The sequence below is a fragment of the Zingiber officinale genome, chromosome 3B (genome assembly GCF_018446385.1).
Source record: "Zingiber officinale cultivar Zhangliang chromosome 3B, Zo_v1.1, whole genome shotgun sequence".
Taxonomy (NCBI): Eukaryota; Viridiplantae; Streptophyta; class Magnoliopsida; order Zingiberales; family Zingiberaceae; genus Zingiber; species Zingiber officinale.
Window position 1 is genome coordinate 85,319,379 of NC_055991.1, and position 20,383 is coordinate 85,339,761.

General features: G+C 38.8%; 2 protein-coding genes across 2 annotated transcripts; both read right to left on the reverse strand.

Moving 5' to 3' along the window:
• Positions 1-4,709: 4,709 nt before the first annotated feature.
• LOC122054985 lies at positions 4,710-5,249 on the reverse strand. The gene has a single exon (XM_042616390.1). It carries the CDS (start codon positions 5,247-5,249, stop codon positions 4,710-4,712), a length of 540 nt encoding a protein of 179 aa, XP_042472324.1.
• An 11,698-nt stretch (positions 5,250-16,947) lies between these two features.
• LOC122054986 (protein FAR1-RELATED SEQUENCE 5-like) lies at positions 16,948-19,119 on the reverse strand. Its single transcript, XM_042616391.1, has 3 exons — positions 18,108-19,119; positions 17,149-17,412; positions 16,948-16,967 (listed from the first exon to the last, which is right to left on the reverse strand). The coding sequence occupies exons 1-3, from the start codon at positions 19,117-19,119 to the stop codon at positions 16,948-16,950; spliced, it is 1,296 nt and encodes a 431-aa protein (XP_042472325.1).
• Positions 19,120-20,383: the final 1,264 nt, after the last annotated feature.

Here is a 20,383-nt window from a genome sequence, read left to right on the forward strand (position 1 = left end):
ACAAAACTCAATATGTTGATTTAGTGCATTCTTTTGAGTTTTAAGTTCATCAAAACACATAGTTATGTGTTTTCCCATCATTGGGAAAGCTAATGTACAAGTCATGTGCATTAAGCCCAAGGAACATGGTGGGAAATTAGTTTTGAAAATGTTTTCAAAATGATTTTGGAAAACCTTGGTGAAGGCTATCTTTTGATAGTACTCACCATTGAATAGTTAAACATAAACTTGAAGAATACGCTAAAGTTTTAGCAAGTTTTCAAGGTTGTGTTAATCTTTGAAAATATGATGTATTTTCATAGAAAACTATTTTTCCATGATAAAGTATACCCTAAACAATGTCTACACGAAATTTCATGATTTTTGAATTTTTGTAGAATTTTCTAGGGGCCTCTGAAGGTGACTGAAATCATTTTTCAGCAACTATCAGACCTCAATCGATCCACCGATCGATTGAGGGTCTCAATCGATCAGTGGATCGATTGGGAGCAAGCTTCTCGTGAACAGAAGCTTACTGGATCGATCAGCCGATCGATCCACAAGGCCTGAATCGATCAGTGGATCGATTCAGCAAGGTTCAATCGATTGGAACCCAACTCCAATCGATCCAAGTTGCTGATTTTGGCTGGGAAGGCCTGATTTCAGCATTTTGAACCTATGTTAGTCTAGGTAACCATTCCAAACCCCTCAAAATACATTTGTATACATAAAAAGGGTGTTTTCGTGTTGAAAACAAGGATGGATTGGTTAAGGAAGACTATATTGAAGTCTAGGGTGAGGTTTGTTTCAAATTTTGAATATTTGAACCTCAAAGCTTCTAAATTTGGGTTTCCTAAAGGATTAGGGATTCCAAGTCATTGTTGGTGCAATGACAGAAGTTACCACCATGTCTTTAGGGGGAGGGACTCTTTAAAGGCATGAAAATTATTTTTCATGAACCTTGGAAGGTGGTTAACCTTTCGTTAAGTGGATAATGCTCAAGGATGGGCATTTGCCTACATTGAGGAAAAATGTAGGGTTAAGGATAAATGAAGGGTATGAGACCTTCATTTGGGTCATTAGACCATGTTAATGCTCCAGAGCGAGCATTATTTAAAAATGAAGGGAATGAGTCCTTCATTATCGTGTTGGTCACAACGAGTGAAGTTGTGAACAACGATGAACAACTCTTCAGGGGGAGAGTTTTTCAACAATGGGGCATTTGTTGAAGTGTGCCCAAAATTGAGGCACGGGTTGATGTGTGCTCAAAGATGGGTTGATGTGTGCCAATAGGGGGAGAATGTGTGGTTTAAGTTAGACCTTTATTACCTATGGGGGAGGTCATAGGGGGAGAATGAAGGGAACCAACATTCATACTTTGGCATGAATGGAGTTAAGGCTATAGGATTAGCTTAACTCAGAATGGTCCAAACTTAAAGGTATTGTCAAACATCAAAAAGGGGGAGATTGTTGGTGCAATATCCCTTAGGTCAAGGTTGACTGGTTTGACCAAGCTTGAGTCTTGGTCATAGTTTCGATGTTTGACAATACATGTAGACACATGGACAATGCAGGTGCAGTTGTTCATATGGGGAGATTCTGATCAGGGACTGATCAGTGTGAATGAAGAAGAGTCAAGTAGGTATACCTGACTGGAAGGAAACCCTGGTGAGTGAAGCCAGGTGAAAGTCCTAGTGAGTGAAGCTAGGCAGATGGAAATCTTGGTGAGTGAAGCCAGGTGAAAGTCCTAGTGAGTGAAGCTAGGCAGATGAAAATCCTAGTGAGTGAAGCTAGGCAGAAGGAAAACCCTAGTGAGTGAAGCTAGGTGAAAGCCTTGGTGAGTGAAGCCAGGCAAGGAAAAATCCAGATGGATCAAGGATGATCAGATATCTGGTGTTGGGAAGTTCTGGCAGGTCAAGGGAGTGACCAGATGCTAGGCATGATGGACCAACAGGTCAAGGTTGACCGGATGTTGGTTTGAGAGGCTTGGGACTTGGTTTTGGGCAAAAAACTAAGAGCTGGATCGATCAGTGGATCGATCCAGGCCTTTCCTAGCGAACAGAGAGCCTCTGAATCGATCAGTGGATCGATCCAGAGGTCCCAATCGATCAGCCGATCGATTGGGACGCTGCTGCTTCGCACGATAAGCGTTGGATAGATCCGTGGATCGATCCAGGCGTTTTTTCAGAGCACAGAAGCGCTCTGGATCGATCCGTGAATCGATCCAAAGCCTCCCCGATCGATTGGGAGTTTTCGAATCGATCGGGATCCGACCGTTGCGTCGTATTTGAGCTGCAGGCGGGCGTCTCCTTCAGCAGTTCTTCACCGATTCATTTCAGATCTTCACCAGCTCCTCCACAGCTCTTCTCAAGCTCGAGATCGCCAGTTCTTGAAGGTTCTTGGAGTTTCTTCCAAGTCAAGAGGCGGATCAAAGCAAGGAGAAGAAACTAGGGTTAGGGCTTTTGCACTCATTGTAGGCAGATGAAAATCCTAGTGAGTGAAGCTAGGCAGAAGGAAAATCCTAGTGAGTGAAGCTAGGTGAAAGCCCTGGTGAGTGAAGCTAGGCAAGGGAAAATCCAGATGGATCAAGGATGATCGGATATCTGGTGTTGGGAAGTTCTGGCAGGTCAAGGGAGTGACCAGATGCTAGGCATGATGGACCAACAGGTCAAGGTTGACCGGATGTTGGTTTGAGAGGCTTGGGACTTGGTTTTGGGAAAAAAACCAAGAGCTGGATCGATCAGTGGATCGATCCAGGCCTTTCCTAGCGAACAGAGAGCCTCTGAATCGATCAGTGGATCGATCCAGAGGTCCCAATCGATCAGCCGATCGATTGGGACGCTGCTGCTTCGCACGATAAGCGTTGGATAGATCCGTGGATCGATCCAGGCGTTTTTCCAGAGCACAGAAGCGCTCTGGATCGATCCGTGAATCGATCCAAAGCCTCCCCGATCGATTGGGAGTTTTCGAATCGATCGGGATCCGACCGTTGCGTCGTATTTAAGTTGTCTTCGGCACTTCTTCACCGATTCATTTCAGATCTTCACCAGCTCCTCCACAGCTCTTCTCAAGCTCGAGATCGCCAGTTCTTGAAGGTTCTTGGAGTTTCTTCCAAGTCAAGAGGCGGATCAAAGCAAGGAGAAGAAACTAGGGTTAGGGCTTTTGCACTCATTGTAAGCTTGTGAGCTTGTATTTCATTACCTTTCCCTTTCTTCTTGTATTGAGTCTTGTAGGGCTTCTCCGCCCTTGGTAGTTACCATAAAGGAGAGTTTTATTAGTGGAGGGTGTGTGTGTAGGTGCGGATCCTTGGACTAGTCACCTCTTGTGAGGTGGATACCAAGTAAACCAACCGTGTTAGCGTTGTGTGATTTGTTTCTGTATTTTCCGTTGCACATCTTCGAAGAAACAAGCAACGCCGAACACCGGGCACGCGACGAGCTATTCACCCCCCCCCCCCCTCCTCTAGCTACTTTTGGTCCTAACACTCTGGACTTAACGAGACTTCAGCCTAGTGTCATGTCTCATCAAATTTTTTAGTCTTGCACACTTGATAAACAACTTAGAATACAACAACTAATTTTAACCATTTGTCATAGATTAAAACACGTGAGCCTGATTATTAATGTTGACTAGACCAACAAGGTTAACTTCTAGGAAAACATTAAATAGAGAAGCCATTTTTCCACCTAAAGTAATAATCATTTTAATATAGTATACACTAATTTTTTATAGCACACAGATGATAGAACCCACCCTCATTGGTATTAAATAATGTGATGGAATTGAGGCGTCTTTGATTGCAATTTTATATTTTCAAGCTATGTAAGAGAGCGTTTGGGCTAGCTTTTGTTTATTTAAAAGTGATTTTTATAGAGATTATTTTAAAGTTAGTGAGAAGCTAAAGTATGAGTGTTTGGAAATAGAAGATAAAAGTTAATACAAAATAAAGTTGGATTGTTTGATGAATAAATACTTCCAAGTTTAATTTTTAGTTAAATGATAATAATATCCTTAAACTATATAAATTAATCTGTTTCAATTATTTAAATATAATTTTGATACACTATTTATTTATATAATTATTATTATTATATTTTAAATATTGTATCAAAATTATTTTTTTATAATGAAAAAATATATAAAAATAAAAAAAAATGACAAAATTTATATAAATACACAAAAATATGTATAAAAATTCTATAAATACAAATTCTATAAAAATATAAAATATTATTTTAAAAATAAATATCGCAGAAGTGTGGTGGTAATTATATAAATTAATAAATTTATTAAGGTAAAAATTATGATGATAATTATATAAAATGATAAATTTAATAAGGACATAAATGTCAACTTTTAATTTAATTATAAATAATAAAGCAGAAGAAAGAAAAAAAATATCAAATTCTTTTTTTTTTTTTTTTTTTTTTGCTTTTGAATACAAGTTACAAAAACTGAAGTAAAAGTTGAGATTCACAAATATTCAAAAGTTACAAAAGTTGACATTCTTGCTATTTATAGAAACTAAAGTCACAAATAAATATTCACTTTGGTTGAATCAAACATCTCAAGTTTGTTTAAGCATATGACAGGCATTTATAAAGAAATATTAATAATATATAGTATCGTATTTTTATCATTTTTTATTTATTCAAATTTTGCACACGTGAATAAACATCTAATGACAATTAGGGCCGCCAAACTTATTAAATTAGCTAAATCCTTCTGCCTCAGGCGGCTCCCCTGTCGCGGCACTCCGGCGTCGCAGGCAAGCTCTGCTGCATGCGCAGCTGCTCATAGAACCCCTTGATGAAGGCCTCCGCCTGAAGGTCCACAGCCTCCGGGCTCAGCCTCCCCGCCACCGGGCTCTGCCAGAACAGAGTCGCCGGCGACTCCGCCGCGCTCGCCAACGTCTCGAACTCCAAGGGCAACGCCTCCGCCGAAGCAGCGGCGGTCCGGTCTCCTCTCCGCCTTCCGGGGAGAAACTTGGAGAGGAAGAAAGAAACAGGGGAGGGGGTGCTGCTGCAGCTGAACTCCACGTAGTCGCGGCGGTGGAAGGATAAACTCGGTGGATCCACCGGAAATCTTCCCGAGTCAGGGCGGCGGTGGTGGTGGAGCAATAACTCTGTGATGGCTTTTCCGGCCAGCTTCCCGCGCTTGAGGAGGAGGTGGACCTCCATTAACAGCCTGTGCTTGCGGAAGCCTTTCCTGATCATGCCGCAGGCGGCGCAGATCACGTCCCACACCCGCCTCGCCAGCGAGGCGTCCATTTCAATCCCAGACGGTTTCTCTGAAAGATCTCGCCGGCGATCACCGACCAGTCGTCTTGCCGAATGAGGGAGGGGAAGAGCAGCGCAGGCATTTAAAGAGGACGAACGCTGTGCGGGTTGTGTGATAGGAAGGAAGGAAAACAAGTAAACACGAATAAAAAAAGGGAAAAATAATAGAAGTAAGAAACAGCTGTTTTCCTGACTGGAGTGAGGAGGCCTTTTTTACTTAGACAGCTAAAAGGTTGAACTTAGCCCCTTGCTTCATTGGACACGGCTCCTCTCTCCTGATCGCCATTTTTTTTTTTCCGTCCTTGCAAAAAGCCAAGACTAACGAGCCTTGGGCGATGCAATGTTAGGTGTATAATGGATAATTATGGATCTAAATTTAAATCTCAACTGTAATATATTATTAGGAATTTTTTTCTCCGATGAGAAACAGTAAGTCTAAGAATGAAAGTCATTTGGATAAGTTTTCATATGAGCACTAATTTATTCTAATAATCGATAATTTTTTTTTATAAAATTAAATCGATCATTTTTTATATTAATCTGTTTAAAAAATTGAACACCTGAATTAAAAACGAAATTAACGTTGTGCGGGTTAACACACTAAAAAAAACGGGGAAAAAGAAAAGGAGAACCACCTGTTCATCACGGGTGATTACTTCAGTGGCTTGGTGAAGTTTTATTACTTAGCCACTAAGGGACCCCTTGGCTTTCCTTGGACGGCTCCTCTCTCCTAATCACTTTTTTTTCCCCCTCTTTTCACAAACTAAAGTGGGCTTGTTTACTAATACTTATTTTTAATGTGACAGTGAACGAGTTAAATAGTTAAATTTGAAGAACTTATCGTTAAAGTGTAGACGATTCAAGTTGAGATGATAAATAGTTTGAAATTAAGCACCGAAGGAGTTAAACTAAACTAAACTAAACTAAATTAAATTGTGTGGTGTTAAACTTGTTTAATAAAATAATTGAGTTCAGCTTTGCCGAGTATATAAAAAAATTAAACTGTTGAAATAATTGTTTAAGTTTAACTTGAGTTTTTTTTATGAGCTTGAGTTTGATTCAAATTTGATTTGAGTTTAGTTCAAATTTGATTTGAGTTTGATTTACTTAGATATTGTTGAACTCTCAATTTACGTTGGTTAGATTATTTGAAAGTTTTACATTTTAAGTTTATTTGGTTGGTTATTGAGCTTGATAATATAAATTTGTTTGTTTATTTTGAAAGTTTCTTTATTTATTTAGTATGTTATAAGAGTTTTATTGATACATATGATTCACGAATATTGTTCATGAATATTATTCACAAATATTATTTATGAACGTTATTCATAAATATTGTTCATACAAAAGGTTGTTGTGATAGGACAAAATATCACCGTGATTTACTTATCTATCTCTTACTATGAGACCGACGATATTGGGTCATTTGGGATGAGCGATATCATATTTTTGCTCCAATAAATATTATTCAAGAATATTGTTCATGGACATTGTTCTTAAATATTAACAAACTGAACACATATATATTCAAACTTATTCATTTAGTTTAATAAATTATTTAGTAAATGAACATAAGTAAACTTTTACTAAATTACTTTGTCACGCCCCGGAGGAGTCCCTGTCCGAAGAAATTTTGGCAACATCTCTCCTGTACAACGGACAATCTGAAACTTTTTACATCGCCCTCTGGGCCACATATATCTCGGCCAACACGGCCGAAACAATAACAATAATATAAACAATCACCCACGCAGTTAATAATTTAACAAACTGTAACAGTGATAATAGGACTCAAAAACAACCCTACTCAACTACACCCATAAAGCACAAAACCAATGTCCTACTCCACTACACTAATAAAGCTCAAATCCGACGATAAAATCAACTTACCTCTTCTGCCATCCAAGCAGGCATGTAGTAAAACAAATCCAAATAAAAACTCATCGACAATATCCATATAAGATCCAAGTGTATCAAAATAGAATAAGTCTCAACATAGTCTAGTAAAGAAAAAAAAATAAATAAATAAACATCCTCGTGGACAGCAGGGGACTAGTGACTGGAATTCTCTGGACAACATCAATCTGAAAATAACAACAGAGGAGGGTGTGAGTCCAACACTCAACGGGTATCAACTGATATGCATAATAAAGAAAATAACAGGCAGCACTAATCATGCGTACCGTCTCCTGATACAAGAAGGATAAACGCAACTGAAACAAACAGGAGAAAACTGTACTAACCAGAACCAAGGTGTAAAATACGGTGCTCAAATAATAATTATATAATAAAGTTTAATGGACGAATAATTTTAACGGAATATTTAGAAATTTTTAGAAATTTTTGGGGATTTAATCGGAGCCCGTAGGACGTAGTTTGAGGGGATAAAATTATAGGCTTTGGAAAAGGTCTGTTTAGAATACCTATTTATTAGGGAGTTGATTGAGCAATAGACTTAGGTTTTAATTTCCCTAAACCTAAGTTCAAAATTATATAAAAACCTAATTTCCCTCTTCTCCTTGACCGTCGTATCTTCCCCGAGCCACCCCGCGATGTCGCCTCCCCGAGCCCTCATGCGCCGCCGCCTCGCCTCCTTCGCCGGTCTCCAGCCTCTTTCCTCCTCACTCGAGCAGCACAACCGACGACCTCTTCTCACGCGGCCACCACAGTCGTGATCGCTCCCTCATGCGAGCACCGCAGTGCCGCCTTCTCTGCCCTCGCCGAACCTCGCTCCCTCACGCAAGAACCACAAACGCCGCCGACCACCTCGACCCGTCGCCGACCGAGACCTAGGTTAAGGGGTGAATGAGTCTGCCGATCCTCCTTCCTCTTCACTAATCTGGATAAGGGGATTCTGATTTGATACGGGTGATTTGACGTTGGGTTGGTTTGGCACGATCTTCGCAGTGAATGCGGGTACTTCTTACTTTGATTCTGTAGTTCTTTGAACTTAGTGCATGAACTATTTTTGGATAAGGACTATTTTACCTTGACTCCACTCTTAGTTTCTTGCGCTTGATACTTCCACGCAATCTTTGAGAAATTCGTTTCATATCTATACAGTCTCTTGTTGTTGTCCATGATCAGTAGCAGATACTAAATATCATATTTGTATGCTTTAACTATTGTTTGTTTATGTACCGTATTGAGCATGTTGGCTTCATGTAGCATACCTGTTTCTGCTTATATATATACGATGACTGTTGCATTGTTCGCATCATGTCATTGCATGCATACCGCATCCTCGGCCACTCGAGAGAGTGGTAGCTGGAGTTGATGTCGCTTGTCCTGTCGTGTCGCACTCGGCCACTCGTGTGAGTGGTAGCTGGAGTACGAGCAGCAGGGACCCCATCGCAGATGTAGCTAGTTAGCTACTATGCAACTGTCCCCTCGGCCACTTGTGTGAGTGGTAGCTGGAGTGGTGTACAGTTTGTCACTGACCCGGCCTCTCGACCATACAGGGGTCATGGTGCAGAGAGGTGGGCGGGAGTGACCATCCGTACATACACTGTTGTTATTATATTTATTTTGGCTGCTGCTGTTTATATATGTTGTTATTGCTTACTTACTGCTGTTGTTCACATATGCTGATATGCTTACTTGTGTTGAGATATATTCTCATTGTAGATGTTTAGTCATTGTAAATTTGTATATACCTTGCTTATTACCTCTGTAGTATGAGCAGTACGGTAGCAGATTAGTACCAGTTCTGACCTACTATACCTAGCCTAGGATATGGTTTCAGGTATGAGCAGTTATTTTGGTTCTATTATAGTATCTGCTATTCTTCTTATAAGGTTGTATACTGTTGACACTCTTTACTTATATGTTATGTTCATGCACTATCTCTTTCCTTACCCGCTGAGTTCCAAATACTCACCACCCCACAAAATAGTTTTCTTTCGCCAGGTAACAGGTAGATGAGTCAGGGATGCTTGGAGAGTCTCGGCTGCCGGTCCCTCGTCACATTCGAGGATCATTTTATTTTTGGGTTTTGTCACTGTTTGGGTGGTATATTAATTTTGCATATTTTGCTTTTGAACAAGTCACTGTGGAATTTTGGAGTCAAGTCTAGTGATTTTAGGTATTTTGTTAGTGTCGTTGTTGGTCTTATGTTCATATTGTTTTGTGTTTTCCGCTGCGTTTACGTTGTTGTGTGTTTGCTTTTAGCCGTGTAAGCTTACTAAACTGCGTGGTTGTGTTTATTTCATTGTTGTCCAGCCGGGTAGGCTGAGTATATTAAACTGTATGTTATGTTGTTTCTATTGTGTATATATTCCAGCCGTATGTGGCTGATGTATATTTTGTATGTAGTAATGCTTCAGATTGTTACCCGTACAGTGAAGATATTGCCGAAATTTCTTTATACTAACCAGGACCAAGGTATAAGTACAACAGGGTCGTCAGACCGAGAGTGTCATAATCCTGTATGCATGTCAATCATATGCATCCATATAAATGCAGCAAGTAAATGCAGCAAACACAAGCAATAAATGCATCATGCATATGATGCAAATGTCATGGTCACCCCTGACGCCAGTCAGTCATGTCACACACAATGGTGAGACCGAGTGGGTAGAGCTATGACAACCGTGCACTCTGCCATCACTGCTCCTGATGAGTGACCGAGTGGACGGGATGCTGTCGGAGTACACCTATCCTCCTACCCCAAATCATAAATGGGGGAGTACAATGCTCTCATCTCCCGGTACACGATGACGGGGAGGAATCTCTGCCGGCTACCATGCTGCGTCACACTACCCATGAGCGGACCAACGGAGCCAAACAGAGTCCAACCGTCTGCCGGCTACCACGCTGCTACACTAAATCAGCGGAGCCAAACAGAGCAGAACTGTCTGCCGGCTACCACGCTGAGTCACCAGACCAACGGAGCCAAACAGCAGAACTATCACACACCTGTCTGATATACCACTAACCCATGAGTGGTGGTGTGTACGGATATATGTAACTGGCGATGTGCTCGACAATAATGGAGCAGACTATTGCACAGTATGCAATCATGCAAGATGATGCATGACACTAAACATGACAATATCATGAATAGCATAGAAAGATCCATATATAAATATAAAATGTGTACCACAGGACAATGTATCAAATGAAAGGTACACAGATCAGATAGGATACCAAATAAACCCTAGGTTCTGAACATAATGTATAATATGGTTGTGTCACTACCTCTAAAAGCATGTATGATCAGGTAAGTACAAACATGCAGTGCATAATAAGTAAACAAGCAAGCATGTAACAGATCATGCAGTGACCAACCGAAACAAATGGAAAACACAATCATTGTTATATGTTAAAAACATTATTATACATATCAAAAGACATAAGTCAAAGTACCCGCCTCCAATAAGAAAGGTCCAATACAGTCCAATCCGACGTCGAGATACTCGTCTCGCGTCAAAGTCCTGTGATATCAAACATACGTTTTTATTTAGCTACCATTCTAATAAATAGCTAAATAAAAAAATCTCTAACCCTGAATTAGGGCAAAACCCTAATTAACACATGAACATAAACCTAATTCACACTTAGTCAATTTGTATCCCTTATACACTGGCATGTTACAATTATCCAACCTACATGAATCGGCAAAATCACAAATCCATATTTAAAATTGTAACACAACTCCAATCCCTACTAAATCTGACATCAACCACGTCTTACCTAAATCGGTGTCAATCGCTTCCTCTTTGGCGATTCGTGTATCTGACCAGCAGCACTCTACTGTTGCACGCGATCCGGGAAACCCACTGCCGAAGTTGTGCAGTAAGAAACAATTGACCTCCAAGCCATATACTCAAATTAATTCTTATATAGATCAATCTTACCCAAAGTTGAAGTGGTTGCTGCAATGGAAATCTAGGGCTCGGCAGAACCTGATGGCCGACGTCGGTCGGAGGCGCACTGTGTATTGCGGCCAACAATCGGCTGAGAGGGGCGAGGGTGAAGTCGGCTAGGGCAGAGAGGAGTCTCGGCGGTGAACACAAACTAGGGCATAGCGTCGGCTAGGGCAAATTCGCCATGAGGGCTCGGGTGGTGTCGTCGGGCAGAGACGAGAAGGAGGAAGGCACTAAAGCAAAGAGAAGGGCTCTGCTCGGCGATCGAAGGAAAGGCTCGACCGGCGGTGCTCGCGCATCGCCGGTGCTTGAGACTAGAGCCGTCAATTTGGGTTGGGTCCGTCGGGTTGGCCTGCCCCGTCAAACAATTTAAGCGGGTTGGGTTGGAATTTTATCAACCCAAGTCCGCCGTGGGCCGACCTGCCTAGGCCTGCGACCCGCGCGGGTCGGCCCGCGGGTTGAAAAACACATGTAAGATAAGTTGTAGGCCAATTTATTATCTTTCTTTGTTATAATTTTGAAATAAAAATAGTACTTTTCATCCAACATAAGTACTCGTTTGTGTTCATTTATATTTAAAATACATGTTTATGTATACATTTAATTGTAGAAAATTTTTTCGAAGTAAAATGTTGAAGATATGAAATCTTTTTTAATTTTTTAAAAAATTTTTGATGGACCCGCGGGTTGGCCCGCCAAATCCGCAGCCCGCCTTAGAATGAGTTGGGTTGGAAATTTCCCAACCCGCCAAGTTGGCGGGTTGGCCCGCCCCGCCCTGCCAAATGGTTAACCTGCCACGGGTCGACCCGTCCCGCCACGGGTTGGCCCGTCTGACAGCTCTACTTGAGACAGGGAGGAAGAAGGGAGGCGGAGTCGGCACACAAGAGGAGAATCGGCTCGCGGCTCGCTAGGGAACAAGGAAGGTCGCTCGGCCGCGGAGAGGGAGAAAAGAAATGCCGACTTCTCTTGGTCCCGGGCTTATGCACGCATGGGAGAGGAGGAACCGCTGTGGGCGGTTAGGGTAAGGAGATCGCTCGGGTGAGGGCACGACGTCGCGGGAGAAAGGAAAACGGAGAGAAAAGGAAATAAAGAAAAGAAAGAAAAATAAAAAAATAAAAAGGAAAAGAAAACTTTTCCTCGTTTAAATGGGGTAACCCAAACAGGCTTTCCCGGGCCCCGTTTTTATCCCCGTTAACTCGTCCATACGAGTTCCGAAAAATTTCCGAAAAATTTTCAAAAATTTCGAAAAATTCCCTTATTATTATTATCTATTTTCCGGTATTTTACATACTTATTAAACTTGTTAATAGATTTTTCAAATTACTAAAGTTAGATAGAACGACACATATGAAATATACGTCCTATAAGATGATCTCAACCGTTTATTTAAGAGATGAGGTATATAAATACCTCTCTTTATTCAGTTCGGATCCTCTGCCCCGAAGGCACGTCTGTCCCCGTGTCCCAGTCAGAAAATGACAAAAAAAACGTGCAAAACACGTGCTCTGTGGAGCGCTCTCTACACTCGTCGAAGACCCTTTTCTCCCGAAATCAACTCTGTGCCCTAACCCAAAATCCAGCCAACCCTGCTGCTTCCGCTATCGTCGTCGAGCTCGACGACAGCCATCTCCGTCCCCTCCCCAACTCCAGCAGCCTGCGACGCCCTAAAACCTTTCCTCCCTAGCAACTCCAGCCCCTTTCTTTTACTGTGCTTTGCCCTAAAACTTTTCCTCCCCAAACCTTCGGCTACTCCAGCAGCCCGCAACGCCCCTTACATCTCCACCATCTCGGCGACTCCAGCAGCCATCTTGGCAACTCCAGCAGCTCCGGCTTCCCCTCCTTTCGTCGACTCCAGCAGGTCTGTATCTCCCTTCGTTGACAATTTTTAACTTTTTACAACCTTTTATTAGCTATCTCTACCACTTCACAGAGCATAATTCTACATGATTCAAATCAATTCAATTTGGAAAAATAAAAATCATCTCATGCAACTATCAAATCCAATAATAGTTAGTCTAATCAAATCCTTGCCTTTTGTTAATTTCTTTAGCATCAAAATGATCATGGCTCTTGCACAAATATGTGGTGATCTTTTGGAGAGATAAGCCAGTGGCTCTTTCCATTGTGCAAGCAAGATTGGTCGGATTAGCCCACTTTTCCGTAGGTTATATATTTACTTATGCAGCTTTCTTGATTGCCTCTACATCAGGAAAATTTGGTTAATTTAGTTATTTATTGAAGTTTTAGAAATGGTTATCCAATGAATGATTCATTTCAAAAAATATTCTTATATAATATCGAGGTGACAGACAACAAAAGGAGTGCAAAACAATTTCTTATGCTTCTGCAATAATATTAATCTAGTAGAAGATACCGCCTAAAACACTTAATGGAAATCCCTGGTGGCACTTAATGGTGATTATATTTATACATTATGACAACCAATTTTCTACCTACATTATCCACAATCCTACTTTACATAAGCACCTAGCAAATCTCCAAGGTGTTGATTGACACATTCATAGGTGAATCGCAATAAGGACTAAAATCACATAGGCTACCTTGATAAAATTCTCTATATACTCTTGTAATGTATGGTTGGTACAAATAGATCTTATTGTAATCACAAGAAATCTTGCAGTAACATGTTTGATAACGAAACATTAACCAAAAAAAATTACCATAATAGTTTTTTCCTCTTTATCAAAAATTTACCTTGACAAAATCACATGTTGGGAGACAGTTTGGTGTCAATTATCATTCTATTATCCTTTTTACCAAAAACTACAAATCTCTTGTGCCCTAAGTTCTTTCTTCGACAAGGCTTGTGTTATTTATATATATACACCTTTTATGCCACTGATGTAGCATAGGCTTTTGAAGAGATTGCATTGCATCTAAATCTGATAACTTAACGATTAAATCAATCCCCACTTTGTTAAGTCATGCCCAAGATAATATAGATATGATTTAACCAAAACAAGGAGCATGCTCTTTGTATATATAGGTCAGCTCTTGTTGTAGATTTTTTTAACGTTTGTTGTTGATTTTCTAATGATTGTCACTGGTTTTATGAAATGTAGTTTTTATTTTATGTATTGCTTAGATTTATAAGTATAATTTATATGTTATGAATGCTTGATTTAATCATTTAGTGATAGTAAAAATTATTTTGATATCACTTTCAGTGGACTAAATGCATAAAAATGTATAATTGTTGGTACTTTCAGTGAAGTTTATCAAATTTTTCATAAAAATATGTGATTTTTTATTACTTATCTAAATTGTTATTGTTTAGTTTAATTTTATCGAATCTAACTTTTTTGAGTATTAGGTTGTTATTGAATGACATCATCAAGTAACAGCAGCATCAACCATACCAAATTTGAAAATGTACGATGCAGGGACTGTGGACTAAATGCATTGGTGCTAGTCTCTAGATCAATCAAGAACCCAGGAAGATTATATTATGGATGTAAACAACATGGATGGTTAAAGTGGGTGAGATCTGATGCTGGACTAAATGAAGACACCAGTGATATACATTTTAGGATGTTGTCAAGAGTGGAGTCAAGGATAGAAAGGGAACACGTTACTTATCTTGGACATAATATGGAAAATTTGAATGTACCGCATATGGTCTGGATATTAGTAATAGTAAACTTAATTCTTTTGGTTGTATACTTGTTTTGTTTGTTAGTTGGCCTGGTTAAGTAGTGCTAGTGATGTAATGTATAATTATGAATGATGTTGACATTTTAATTTTTTTTTTGTTTATGAATGGATATTAATTATGTATCATTACTTCAGTTAGTTTTGTATATAAGCAAATGATGTCAACATTTGTAAGTGATGAGATTTGTTTCGTATATGCATTTGTAACAATCTTGAGATTTGTTTCTTTAATATTCAAGAATGAACTGAAAATATTGTTGTATTTTTTGCCCATCTTCTTTTCTGCGTTGTTGTAATTAAATCTCTCATCTCTGCTGAGATGATGTAAGTGCCAATTTTTATATGCAACAATTGTGTGTTGTTACAAATTTCTTCTCATTTTATTTCTACCTAAATTTCTTCATGCCCTTATTTACTTAAAATACTTGCCATGGAGATTGTACTCATGATAGGAAAACAACTTGCAACTCTGTAGTCCTTCCATTTGATGCTCTATTTTGTGCAATTTTCAATTTGTCTACTTTTTTTTTTGCTCGCTTCCCTCTTTGGAAGTTGTATTTATCTCTTCAACTTTAAACCATGTAATTTTTAGGTTTAAAATTTATGTCTTCATATGAGTGAATTGGAGTAAAGGTGATACTTTGGCTTGATTATCATATTGAAATCAACCTCACTGATGGCTTATGCACATAGATTATGAGTAGGTGATACTTTGGCTTTTTATGGTTTATGCACAAAAGCTATTGTTCACAATCTGAATGTCATTACATGATCAGAAATATGAGTACAGAAGCTATTTGTTCATTATCTGAATACCATTACATGATCAGAAACATGAGCATATAAGCTATTTGTTCACAATCCAATTGATTACCAATACATGATCAGAAATACATGACAATACAGAAGCTATTTGTTTACAATCCGATTGATTACCATTACATGATCAGACTACAGCACAGAAGCTATTTGTTCACAATCAAACTTGTACAAGTTTCATAGAACGCTCACTAAATAAATGTTGAAACTAGAAAGTTCACATAAAAATAATTAGACAAAATAAATCTGCATAAAAAATATGCAGCACAAAATATGGTAACCACAAAAGTTTCACAAAATATGCAGCACATAAGTTCTTGGCTTAGCCGTAAATGAAGTATGCGTATTTGAGTTTTGAGGAGCTTGCTTCATTACATATTTGTTTGCATTCCATTGTAACTTGATGCCGACGATGCCTATATTGACATCAATCACCCTTTGTGGTGTTATTTAGTTGATGTGCATTCCATTGTAGCAACATCCACACCATTGAAGCACCTAGAGAGAAAAAAAAACAAGGAAAGCCATGTAAGTCTACTAAAAATGACAGATGCTACTAAAAATTTATCAAATATCATATATATAACAAGAAAAGATACTAGAACTAGTGAAGTTTGATAAGCAGTGCATACTATACTATCACAATATTAGTGATGGCATATTATTATCATTATCGAGTTATATAACTACTAAAAATCATATATGTTACTGTAGAAATCATATATGATACGGTGGAGTTTTACAAGGCTTATTTGGGACCTAAATCATATCTAAATAAGGAGGCATTCAATCCAGCTAGTGGTAATTTACAGATAGTAGCAAGGTTACAGATAGAAATTTAACTCACCCTCTCATGTGCATGTTTACTAGAAATAAAGTTATGATAGGCAAATTGCTATCAATTTGGCAGAGTTCAAACTGTGCTAACAAGGTGTTAACAATAAATGTTTCCTCATTGATCGCCAAAAAATAAAATTGTGCTAACAAGGTGTTAACAAGCATACTGATACAACAAATTTAATCTTATGACAAATGGTTAAAAAAACAACAAAGGTGTAAACATGGTTAATTTCTTACCATCCTTCTCGATTATTTGTCTGAAAATAATCATTATCAGAGTGAACCTGAGATAGTTGTGTTGACAAAAGTGGTGGAAATTGAGTTTCGACCATACTCAAACCTTCAACACAGCTATAATTTGTAGGCTAAAACAATAAAATATAGTTTTAGATAGTGATAACATAATTATTTTAGTTAACATACTAAAGTAATCCTTAACTTGATTGATCATCCATTGACATTCTACACTTGGCATGCTCGATATACTTTCATAATGCTCTTCTACATCCTGTTATAAAAAAAAATAGAATGATTAATTCTATATACTTTCTCAAATGTAACGACAAAAAATAAACAACACTTTAGTAAGAATGGGGATGAAACCTTAACAATTGTTGAAGTTTGGTTAGTTCTTCTTGCTACTTTCCTTTTCTTTGAAATCTTATCTAAGCCACCTTTCAACCTCTTACCTGAAATTGTTTTCTTCTTTGTTTTAATTCCTTTGACTCCGAGAGAATTTCCTTCACCAATTTCGAATTCTCTTTCAATTGAGTGCTGGGCAGTTGGTTCATTAACTTGTAACCTCTCATCCACCATCTTAAACATACTCAACAAACCATCTTTAACAACCTTGTAAGTGTCTTCCCTCTCCGCTGCCTTGGTAACCAATTGAATATACAACCCACTTAATTCTTTATATCGCAAATTGGTGCAAACTTTTGGATCCAAACTACCTTTGTTCGCAATTAAATCAATAACTCCAATGTATCCATCTTTTGCTTTTCGTGTCCACCTTTTCAATATATACTCACTTGGGATCTTCATGATATTTTTCATTGTAAATATTTTCAAAATATGAGAACAAAAAATCTAGTAAAATCATATTTTCTACAAGTACACTCAATTTTTTGACTCGGTGAATCAAGTGTAACTATATGATGGTAACTCTTTTTGTAAGAAGTAACTTTATATTTTGTATGTGATCCAACATCTTCACAAATTTCTACACTAGAATCATGAGATTTGTACCACTCTTGTTCAAACAACTTGTATACCTCAGGAGTATAAATACAACTTGCATGCTTTAAAATTTGAATTGGATACAATAAACATGGAACACTTGTATTTGATTTAAAATCAGCTTTTAACTCCTCATATCGACGATCATCAAGTAGTCTTTGGAAGTGATTGAAAAAGTCTAAAAACTTGTGTTGATAAGTGGCGTATCTTTTCACAATACTATTCATGCTCTCACTTCTTTGGGTTGTAGTCATATCCGCACAAAACATTTGTCGCCCATAAACTAAAGCCCATTTTTCCTTTATGCGAAATAGACGTCTCAACCAATCATTGTCTTCAAGTGCATACTTGGTCAACATTATGTTCCAAGCTAAAATAAAATCTTCCTCTTCATTAAAATCATATATACATGCGGCAAAATCTTTAGTAAACTCTTTGAACTGAGAAAAAACTCTACTTAAATGTATTGCGACATTTTGATAAATGTGCCAAATACACAAACGATAATGTATTTTAGGCCATCTGGAAGCTAAAGCCTTTGTCATTGCTGCATCTTGATCTGTAAGAATAATTATTGGTTTTTTCTCACACATAGCCTTGATAAATGTATCAAACAACCATTCAAACGTCAAAGATGTTTCATCATATAATAAAGCTGCACCAAAAATTATGGATTGCTTATGATGATTAACACCTACAAACAACGCAATTGGGCGACCTTCATTATTCTTCCTGTAGGTTGTGTCAAAGCAAACAACATCTCCAAAATTTCCATAATCAGTTCTCATCTTAGCATCACACCAAAAAATATTAGTTATCAAATCATCTTCATCAACTTGAATAGCATAAAAAAAATTGGGATCATCGAATTGCATTTTCTGCAAAACCTCCAATACACCTCCTGTATCACCAACTCTCATATTTCTTGTTCTTTTGGATCGCAAGTAGTTTTTGTAATCTTCAGGAATAAAACCTAAATTCTCTCTCCCACATATTTGTCTCACCATAAGATCATGAGATGCTTTTGGGGGGATTCCCACATCACTTGCCATCTCAATATGTATCGCCGCAGAAGAAGATATATTCCTATGACATCTGTAGAGGTGAGTTTTGTTTGGACTTGAAAGATAATAATTATGCTCTTTAACAAATTGCTCCACAGTCAAGTTGCCTTTATTTCGACAACTAATCTTCATTTTAGCCTCACAATCAAATCTTGTTTCAGGACGACTTGATTTCACATAAACATCTCGTTTGTCTTTTCCCCTTTTTCCTTGTGCACTACAACAAAAAATTCTGTCAACTAATTTACCCAATTTATCATTGTGGCTTTTGCTCCTTCTTACGCCAAATCCAACTTGTTTAGCATATTTCAAATAAAATTCATAGGCTTCCTCTTCTGTCTTAAATTCCATACCCATTTTTGGTATCAATTCTTCTATGATAGATTAGTCAGAACTCATCAATAACATGGTAGAGTCCATATCCTCATTAATAACATCAAACTCATCATCCTGAGAGTCTTTGTTTACATCAAAACTCAACCTACGACAACTTGTAGATTCAACCAACGACAACTCCATGATAATTACAATTAGGCCTGAAAAAAAAATCAAGAAATGTATATTCATAATATTAGGTGCAAAAAGAACTTATGTAGTACCAAGAAAATGAATTGGAGCAATGCAAAAAGAACTTTTTCATAATTTCAGTCCATTAAGTCATGTTTAATCAATTTAATGCTCCCTAAACCTCTAAAGCGCTTGGGTAGCATTTAAGGATAAAGGAATACAGTAGCAATGCAACAATAGCATATTAAAATTTCCCACAACAAACTATCTAAACAGAAGTATGATAAATCATACCACAAATATATAGATCAAAATTTGAGGACTGCAGGTTCCAATTTCTTATGTTTGATTTTCACCCAAATCAAACTACAGAAACATAGATATCGGTTGGAGAAGGGGAGGAAGAATGGTAAAGGGGAGGAAGAAAAGTATACCAAGCTAGACGAAGATGAAGCTGCCAATGACCGTCAAGTTCGGGAGGAGACAGAGATGGTTGTCGTCGAGCTCGGGAGATCAAGCTGCTGGCGACCGTCTGTTTGAAACATCAATTTACGACTTAATTAAAGTTATAATAGCATCTTCATTGGAGGATAACTTGAAATAGCAAATGTCGAGCAGAAGGAATGGAGCTGTGGAATTTTTGGAGGACCTGCTAGAGTCGATGAAGGGAGGGGAAGCCAGAGTTGCTGGAGTCGATGAAACTAAATGCTGGAGTCGCCGAGATGGCGGAGATGTAAGGGGCATCGTGGGCTGCTAGAGTCACTGAGATGGTGGAGATGTAAGGGCCGTCGCGGGATGCTGGAGTCGCCGAGATGGCTGATGGAGTTGTCGAGATGGTTTGGGGAGGAAAGGTTTTAGGGGAAAGCACAGTAAAAGCAAGAGGCGTCATGGGTTTTGGGAGAGCAAAGCATAGAGATGGCGTCGACGGCGCCGGCGGAAGCAGCGGGGTTCGGCGGGAGGGATGCCTGGAGTTGGGGAGGGGGACGGAGATGGCTATCGTCGAGCTCGACGGTGACGGCGGAAACAGCGGGGTCGTCTGGATTTTGGGTTAGGGCACAGAGTTGATTTCGGGAGAAAAAGGTCTTCGGCGAGTGTAGAGAGCGCTCCACAAAGC

Coding starts and splice junctions, on each gene's coding strand:
- LOC122054985 (XM_042616390.1), bottom strand. CDS start 5,249: ATGGACGCCTCGCTGGCGAGGCGGGTGTGGGACGTGATCTGCGCCGCC.
- LOC122054986 (XM_042616391.1), bottom strand. CDS start 19,119: ATGGGTATGGAATTTAAGACAGAAGAGGAAGCCTATGAATTTTATTTG. Junction 17,413..18,107: donor TACTAAAGATTTTGCCGCAT/GTATATATGATT, acceptor TTGCGAACAAAG/GTAGTTTGGATCCAAAAGTT. Junction 16,968..17,148: donor AAAGAAGAAAACAATTTCAG/GTAAGAGGTTGA, acceptor TTTTTATAACAG/GATGTAGAAGAGCATTATGA.